The 9,827-nt window shown below is 42.0% G+C and overlaps 1 protein-coding gene across 9 annotated transcripts in view; it reads right to left on the reverse strand.

Annotated features, from left to right (window-relative positions):
• Positions 1-9,827, reverse strand: part of CHN1 (chimerin 1) — a 154,058-nt gene that overhangs the window by 76,473 nt on the left and 67,758 nt on the right. For all 9 annotated transcript variants that reach the window (XM_026647580.1, XM_026647585.2, XM_026647581.2 and 6 more), the window contains one exon: positions 7,717-8,005. In XM_026647580.1, the coding sequence (XP_026503365.1) occupies positions 7,717-8,005 (289 nt within the window). The remainder of the gene's footprint in view (positions 1-7,716; positions 8,006-9,827) is intronic.

Here is a 9,827-nt window from a genome sequence, read left to right on the forward strand (position 1 = left end):
TTACCTCACCAACCTTGTCTCTCTAATATCCTGGGACTGACAGGGCTATAACAACACTGCATACGTTATATAGCAGGCAGTTTTTAGAAAAGGCAAGGAAATATTTCCTATTATCTAGTGTTTTGGGTCACTTTCCACTAAGCATTTCTGAAACACATATTATATTTTACACAAGTGACACAGCATTTATATAAAAATGCATATTGTGTATCACACAATTTTAATGTTCTTTATAAAACTTAGCTGAAAGTGGTAAATTCTCATAATGTGTTGCATGAAGCCACTAGTGGGGTCTATACTGACCATGTGAACCACAAACCGTTCAAACGCTCACCTTGTTAGCTGAGGTGTGACTCTGATGGGGCTGGGAGTAGTGTAGATATCTGGGTGTGGGGGTGAAGGATCTCACCCAGGAGCAGCTAGGGCAGTGCTCCGTGTCCTTTTTCTGCTTCCCCCTCTCACTTTCATTCAGCATGTGTATGTACGGGGAGGGGGTTGATTCTCTCTTTCCCCTTCCCTCCCTTCCTTGTGCTGCCGTGAAGGAAGGAAAAAAGGAAGGAAGAGTATTGATGCTACATCTGGGCACTGAAGTCTATCCCTCCCACAGCTGCTGCCATGGGGTGCTTGGGGTGGCTGATTGGCTCCTCCCTGGAGGAAGTGGATGGGGAGGAAGGTACGATATGCTGTGTTGCCCCTTTCTTACCCAAGCAGCCAGTCAGAGTTTGGGGAGATGGGCATGTTCCACCTGGGGGTAGTACTTGATGGAATCCAGTATTTTCTTCGATTCAATCTTGCTTATTTACAAGGAATGTACAAGGTCCTGCTTCTCCAAATGCAGGAGAAATCAGAAACAAAGTAATAGTTTATCATCTTACAGCCCCGAGCCTCTTTAGCCAACATCAGACCCCAACTCTCTTTCTGGCTTTGTCCAGGGTCATACACCATACTCACAAGCTGCTACTTGGCTTTCTCGCTTTTTGCTGCTCTCCGTGTCTCAGTTTGTTCTCTCTTCTCTTTTCCCTCACATACACACAAACACACGTATTTACCTAAAATAATACTCAGCAAAAATCCCTCCACCCATCCTATATAAAACTCCTGGGTGAGTTCACCCAGATCTTAGCCCTTTTGTCTTAGGTGGGGGTTGTGATTAATTTAGCCATACAGCTATGCTAACTGAAGGGTGTTTTCACACCTAGCAATTCTAGGGGCAAGATTAGAAAGGCAAAGGCACAAAAAGAGCTCAAACTAGCTACGGGAATAAAGGGAAACAAGGCTATGTCTTCACTACCCGCCGATCCGGCGGGTAGCAATCGGTTTATCGGGGATCGACTTACCGCGTCTCGTGAGGACGCGGTAAAATCGATCCCTGATCGCTCTGCCGTCGACTCCGGAAATCCACCTCGACAAGAGGCGGTAGCGGAGTCGACGGCGGCGCGGCAGCGGTCGACTTGCCGCCGTCCTCACAGCCAGGTAAGCCGACCTAAAATACGCAACTTCAGCTACGGTATTCACGTAGCTGAAGTTGCGTATCTTAGGTCGGAACCCCGCTGTAGTGTAGACCTAGCCCAAGAAGACTTTTTATTAATACATTAGAAGCAAGAGGAAGACCAAAGACAGGGTAGGCCCACTGCTCAGAGAAGAGGGAGAAACAGTAACAGGAAACTTGGAAATGGCAGAGATGCTTAATGACTACTTTGTTTCGGTCTTCACCGAGAAGTCTGAAGGAATGCCTAACATAGTGAATGCTAATGGGAAGGGGGTAGGTTTAGCAGATAAAATAAAAACACAACAAGTTAAAAATCACTTAGAAAAGTTAGATGCCTGCAAGTCACCAGGGCCTGATGAAATGCATCCTAGAATACTCAAGGAGCTAATAGAGGAGGTATCTGAGCCTCTAGCTATTATCTTTGGAAAATCATGGGAGACGGGAGAGATTCCAGAAGACTGGAAAAGGGAAAATATAGTGCCCATCTATAAAAAGGGAAATAAAAACAACCCAGGAAACTACAGACCAGTTAGTTTAACTTCTGTGCCAGGGAAGATAATGGAGCAAGTAATTAAGGAAATCATCTGCAAACACTTGGAAGGTGGTAAGGTGATAGGGAATAGCCAGCATGGATTTGTAAAGAACAAATCGTGTCAAACCAATCTGATAGCTTTCTTTGATAGGATAATGAGTCTTGTGGATAAGGGAGAGGCTGTGGATGTGGTATACCTAGACTTTAGTAAGGCATTTGATACAGTATTGCATGATATTCTTATCGATAAACTAGGCAAATACAATTTAGATGAAGCTACTATAAGGTGGGTGCATAACTGGCTGGATAACCGTACTCAGAGAGTTGTTATTAATGGTTCCCGATTCTGCTGGAAAGGCATAACAAGTGGGGTTCCGCAGGGATCTGTTTTGGGACCGGCTCTGTTCAATATCTTCATTAACAACTTAGATATTGGCATAGAAAGTATGCTTATTAAGTTTGCAGATGATACCAAACTGGGAGGGATTGCAACTGCTTTGGAGGACAGGGTCATAGTTCAAAATGATCTGGACAAATTGGAGAAATGGTCTGAGGTAAACAGGATGAAGTTTAATAAAGACAAATGCAAAGTGCTCCACTTAGGAAGGAAAAATCAGTTTCACACATACAGAATGGGAAGAAACTGTCTAGGAAGGAGTACGGCAGAAAGGGATCTAGGGGTTATAGTGGACCACAAGCTAAATATGAGTCAACAGTGTGATGCTGTTGCAAAAAAAGCAAACGTGATTCTGGGATGTATTAACAGGTGTGTTGTGAGCAAGACCCGAGAAGTCATTCTTCCACTCTACTCTGCACTGATTAGGCCTCAACTGGAATATTGTGTCCAGTTCTGGGCACCGCATTTCAAGAAAGATGTGGAGAAATTGGAGGGGGTCCAGAGAAGAGCAACAAGAATGATTAAAGGTCTTGAGAACATGACCTATGAAGGAAGGCTGAAAGAATTGGGTTTGTTTAGTTTGAAAAACAGAAGACTGAGAGGGGACATGATAGCAGTTTTCAGGTATCTAAAAGGGTGTCACATAAGGAGGAGGGAGAAAACTTGTTCACCTTAGTCTCTAAGGATAGAACAAGAAGCAATGGGCTTAAACTGCAGCAAGGGAGGTCTAGGTTGGACATTAGGAAAAAGTTCCTGTCAGGGTGGTTAAACACTGGAATAAATTGCCTAGGAAGGTTGTGGAATCTCCATCTCGGGAGATATTTAAGAGTAGGTTAAATAAATGTTTATCAGGGATGGTCTAGACAGTATTTGGTCCTGCCATGAGGGCAGGGGACTGGACTGTATGACCTCTCGAGGTCCCTTCCAGTCCTAGAATCTATAAATCTATGAACTTCATAAGGTTTTTTAACTCAGCCTATAACAAGGTTTCAGCCAACTCAGAACAACTGCATAGGTGAGTAGCCATTTTGGGTTTCCTGGTTCAGTTTCCAGTGAGGGTCCTGGAGCAGGCCTAAGGGTATATAGGGGGCATGGCCTACACGCCCACCCTCAGGTTTGTAGTATCTGGGGCCATGGGTGCCAACTGAAGTCCACACTAGAATAACCCTGCTGGGTAATTTGGGGGCATTACTCCAGTTTGGTAATAGTTTTAAATGAAGTTGCAGCCTCTGCATTTATCCATGCTATGATGTGTGCGTCTCACTAGTTACATCTACACTGCAAAATTCACCTCCATGGCAGAGAGTTTCAGAGCCCAGGTCAACTGACTAGGGCTCACACCAGTGAGGGGGAAGGGTATCAGGGTATATCTACCTGCAATAAAACACTCATAGATGACCTATGTCGGCTGACTCATGCTTGCGGGGCTCAGGCTGCAGGGCTATAACACTGCAGTGTACATGTCAGGGTTGGGCTGGAGCCCAGGCTCTGGAACCCTTCCCCCAAATGGGATGCTGAACTCTAGGACCCTTCTGCCTCGCAGGGTCCCAGAACCCAGGCTCCAGCCAGCTGACATGGGCCAGCCATTGACATTTTATTGCAGTGTAGACATACCCTCAGAGCCCAGGCTCCAGTGCAAGTGGGAAAATCTACACTGTTATTTTTAGTCTTGTAGCGCAAGCCCAAGTCAGTAGACCCTGACTCTGAGTCTCGCTGCAGTGATTTTTTTAAATTTTTTTTTGGCAGTATAGACTGACCCATTGTTTCTGTGCCCACATCAATAAGGTTCCAAACCAAATAATGAGACCAGACTCATAAAAATTGGGCTTCGGGCCAATCCAGACTGTTATACATTTTGGAGTCAAAGCAAGTTTGGCTGCTTATAACTTCCAAACAAAGGGTGTGGGATGTGGCAATTACATGACTAATATGTCTAAGGCTTTTCATCTAAAATTTCAATTTGAGAGAACTACTCAATAGTTCTTGATCTATTCCATGAGAAAAAATATGTACATTTTTATTGATGGAAGTCTGACTTGATAGCATCCATCTAAGAAAAAAACAACAACTGTGTCCTTCCATAATAACCTCCTCTACAATCCTTACACTGTCCAAACTTTTCCAGCAGTGCAGAAAATGTTATGACACTAAACAACAAAATTCTATTACCTCTTCACAAAATGACTCCAATGATAGCACTCGCTTTGAATAGTGGTGAGTATGTGAAGTATGATAAATGCAATAAGAGTTGAATTTACCAAAAAACCACACAACCACCACCACCCACATGACCTGGTGATTTCCAGAACTTCTGTTCAAGGTTTTGCCTTAAATCGAACCCTTGTAGAATGAAAGAAACCCCAGTGCAGAAAGCCCACTCAAGACCCTCCAACATGATGTAAGCCCTTATTAGGTGGTGTAAGTGGTGTGGAGGACCTTGTGTCAGCCTTCTACACTGGACTGAACTTTACCTGTAATTAACAGGTGACATTTTCTACTAATATTTTACATCCCCCATTGTTGGGATCTATAGAATTCAGTCTGAGTCCCCTTGAGTCCCCTCTGAGTTCAATGGGAGAGGAGAAAGCTTCTTAAGTACTGAAGAAAAAGCATATAAGCCATTTAGACAGTCTATGCCAGTGGTTCTCAAACTTTTTTTTCGCAGACCACTTGAAAATTCCTGAGGGTCTTGGTGGACCACTTAATGATCTTTCCAAATGTTGTTTGTACCATTAGCTATCTATCGTAAAGCGCTTTGGATAAAAGCGCTATATAAAAAAAACAACGTTTTTTTGTTCTACAAATAAAAGCATACAACTCATATTTTAATATCAGTAGCCTTACCTTTCTAATGCAATGGATGTGCCCTCTATCCCCTGCCACAGCAGCCACAGAGCTGAGGCTGGGAAGGAGGGCCGTCTCTCCCCAGTAGCCAAAGCCCTGGAGCTGGGGAAAGTTGCCTCTTTCTCTGGTCGCCGCAGCCCTGCACGTCCCAAATTCCCCCCACCCTGTCTTCTCACCCCACTGCCCCCTCCCCACAAGGCCACCACCTCACCTTACATGTGCATCTTTTCCAGGGTCCAGGCACCTAATTAGTGGAGTCACGCCCGCGCAGCTCCACTAATTAGGTGGGTGGCCCTTCATTCTCTTGTGTGCGGCTGCCCAGGCACGCACCTTAGAGGGAACTATCTGCGGACCACCTGAATGGAGCTTGCGGACCACAGTTTGAGAACCTCTGGTCTATGCTATTTAAAAAAGGTATTTTACTTACAGCTGTCATTTATAGGGGCAAACTGATATTTCAGAATGTTGACCCAACCTATTGATTTGAAACAGTATTCTTGTTCCCAATAAATGAAGTCTGTAAATAAGATAAACCTATTTTTAATGGAATAGGCTTCATTTGGGACTAGAGATAAATTCTGGAGACATGTTCAAATGCATATTGTTTCTCTTTCACATTGGTGAGTGAACTTTGGCAGTCAGAGATGGTCACACAGTACTACTTTCACAGTGCTTTTCAACTGTATGTCATGCCAAGCACTTTACAAAAGCGGATAAGCATTAGTATCAATTTTATAAATGAGGAAACGGAGGCACAGAATGGTTAAGTGATTTGCTCAACATCACACAGCCAGTCAATGGCACCAGGGAACAGAACCCAGGTAAATCAGACCTACACCACTGCTAGTTTCAGGCAAGAAATCAGGTGATTAAAATGGACAGCTATATTTTCCAATATATTGAGGGCAATGAAAATGATTAGGGGTCTGGAGCACATGACTTATGAGGAGAGGCTGAGGAACTGGGCTTGTTTAGTCTGCAGAAGAGAAGGGGGGGAGGGGGGGAATTTGATAGCAGCTTTTGAACCTATCTGAAGGGGGGTTCCAAAGAGGATGGAGCTCGGCTGTTCTCAGTGGTGGCAGATGACAGAACAAGGAGCAATGGTCTCAAGTTGTAGTGGGAGAGGTCTAGGCTGGATATTAGGAAACACTATTTCACTAGGAGAGTGGTGAAGCACTGGAATGGGTTACCTAGGGAGGTGGTGGAATCTCCATCCTTAGAGATTTTTAAGGCCTGGCTTGACAGAGCCCTGGCTGGGATGATTTAGTTGGGGTTGGTCCTGTTTTGAGCAGGGATTTGGACTAGATGGCCTCCTGAGGTCTCTTCCAACCCTAATCTTCTATGTACAATCATTAACTACATTTAACTAAATTAAAAAAGTTCAGTCACAGCAGCGTAGACACAGAATGTCAATACATGTAAGGATTACACGAAATGTGTTCCTGATCTCTGATTGGGAAGATGAATGTGTAATCAAACCTAAACGTAGTATTTTCTTTTGTGATTTACAGTAATTTGCAAAAAACTCTTAATTACATTGTAACAGGAGAGTCTACAGCGCATATTATATATGTGTGAATATACAGATATTTTAAGTAATATTTTTAAACACACACTTAAAAAACCCATAAATGGAAATCTTTGTAATAAACAAATGCAATCAATTTTTCCTCTAGTTATTTTAAAAAGTATCATTATTTTAAAAATGTATTAATATGAATTTAAAAACAAGTTTTATATCTGTCATGTTAACAAAGCTACATGGAAACTGTTTTTGGGGTCTTCTACATTACATTAAAGATGTTCTGCAAGAGTACAAAGTCTGAAATGTATCCTGCATTGGTTCTAATGTATTTATTTATTTTAACCCCCCCACAATGCACTTAGCTCTCAGTTGATAATGCAAGTCTCTGAAGAGAGATATCCTTCTTCATAAGCCTGGTTGAGGCCAAAAATAGTTCTGTCAGTTTCTGACAGGCTGAACTTAGTCATGTGAAATGTTTTAACATTTTATCTTGTTAATGAACAGACTTATTTATAAAGTGGACAACTTTACTATCACTGTATGGGGAATGCTGAATAGATTTTGGAATACATTTCTGTATTAAAGGGCAATAGTCTTTTTGCACAGTAAATAACTAAGTTTAAATATCTTTAGCCTATCTGGATTATCAGAGAACTGACATTTGTAATAACAATCATTTCTTTAAAAAAAAACAAAGATCCTTATGATAAAAGTTTATGAATCAGAGGTATTTGCAATATGCAAAAATTTCCATTTAAAAACTTGGAAAGATTATTAAAACATCTTAACATATAACTTACTATTCATCAAAAATATTTGATGTAACCATTTAGATTAAACACCTATAAACATATTTAATATTCTTCAGTGGAGTTAAGAGTATAAAATAAAAGTCTAATAAAAAAAAGTGTGTTTTAACAATTGCTTACCCTTTTCTCTGCTACCTCATCTTCTCCTGTAGCCTCTTTGCCATCATATGTATCTCTCAGGGTTGGCATATGTTTTTTGTGTGCTGGCTCTCTGTTTAAGGTTGTATATCCTATGTGTTCATAAATTGGATTTATTGTCATCTTGGCAATATATTCTGCTGCCTTGGTTTCAATATAAAGAGTAATCAATCCATCTGTCACCAGGTCATGGATGGACTCAAAACGTTTCTCCCCAACAAAGTGTTTTCCATCGTAGTAGAGTCTGAAGTTTCTGGTTTGATTTCCAAATCTGCCTCAATGAAATGGGAAAGTATACATATATATATATATTTTTTTTTTTTTAAAAGAAAGATTAAGCAAGTGAAGCCTTGCAAACAATAAAAATACCCTATAATTTAAATCTGTGACTATGCTTGTGTATGGTCTGAATGAAGAATATAAAATTAAACTACTATACAGAAATTAGAAGAGTAGAACAACAACAACTGTGGATAGAGAGCCAAACTAATGCCTGCCCTAGAACGAGCTATTTGTTCTCTTATCCTGTTTGGACACTTCATTATCCTGTGGAAAAAATGAAAAATACTTCACACTCTGTTTAAGGGATTTCTTTAGTACGGTGCCTCTGTAGTCTATTGTTTGCCTCTCTGATATGAAAAGTTCTCATAACAGACTCCTCTATTACAGTAGACCAATACAGAGATTTGATGCAGTGTTAGACCTCTGTACTCCTGTCTTTTTGTCAGAAGAGGCCATTCAGGGCACAGTTTAGCTTTAGTGCCAACAATTACACTGAAGTCAAACTGCTGCCAGAATCTGAGCAGTGGAGGACAGAATGGCACAAGGGCAAGCTTTCTTTATTGCTGGCCAAATGCCAAGGACTAACTCCTCGAGCTTTGTACAAAAGGCCCTCTGTACTATGCTTCAAGCAAATCTTTGTAATATACAGGATATTTAAGCCATAGGCTATCTGATGCTAGTAATTCTGCAGCCTGGTTTGAATAGCATTTTGATGCAACCTTTTAATAACCATAAATGAATGTGTTGACTCCACCTGACTTCCAGCACCTTTTCAAAAATCTTACTGAAAGCCTGGAACAATTTGCTTTCTGAAGCCATCTGCACATGTGTGAACGGACATCAGTGTGTGCATTTGGCAACTACCAATGCTTGTCCTGCAGAGAGGATGGAAGCAAGAAGCTGCTTTCACCTCTGACTCCAATGTCACTCCTTGGCCAGACAGCAGTAAGTGCCGCTGTTTGGGGTATTAGACTTCTTTATGCTGCTATCTAACTGGCCAAATCAATCATAAAAACAAAATACCTCCTCCTTCAGATTTAATTTCTGAAATGAAAGCTGCATATTGCTGTTTAAAAACAAAAACAAAAAAACACAAAACACAAAACAGAAGTGGCTCTACTATAAGTATGCCTTTTGAATGGAGCCTACCTAAACAGATGAAAGCACAAAATTGTATGATTAGTATTAGGTTGAAACATATGTATTTTTCAAAAGAAGTAATTAATGTTCTTGAAAAGGTATGTATTTTAATAACAGAACATAGGTAAAATAATTGATTCTAAATTAAAATTAAGCATTCTGGTTTTCAATTTAAACTGGAAAAAAAGATATCTTAAAGATGCTGCACACAACATACCCGACACACAACTCAAAAATAAGGAAATGGAAAGTTAAGGTGCCTAACAGTACATATCCTCTACCCCTTCACCCAGAGATCTTCATCTTACCACTAGCGCAACCACTAGATCAGGGGTCGGCAACGTTTGGCACGCGGCTCGCCAGGGTAAGCACCCTGCCGGGCCAGTTTTATTTACCTCCTGACACGCAGGACCGGCTCTAGGCACCATCAAAACAAGCTGGTGCTTGGGGCGGCACATTTTTAGGGGCGGCATGGCCGGCGCCAGAATGCCGCCCCTAAAAATGTGCCCCGGCCGCCCTAGCTCACCTCCGCTGCTGCCACGGCGCGCGAAACAGCTGATTCGCACGCCGCTGCTCCCCCTCCCTCCCAGGCTTGAGAGCCTGGGGGGAGGAGGCAGGGCTGGGGATTTGGGGAAGGGGCGGAGTTGAGGCAGGGCCGGGGGGTGGGGTAA

The sequence above is a fragment of the Terrapene carolina genome, unplaced genomic scaffold (genome assembly GCF_002925995.2).
Source record: "Terrapene carolina triunguis isolate 2854851 unplaced genomic scaffold, T_m_triunguis-2.0 Scaffold62, whole genome shotgun sequence".
Classification (NCBI taxonomy): Eukaryota; Metazoa; Chordata; order Testudines; family Emydidae; genus Terrapene; species Terrapene triunguis.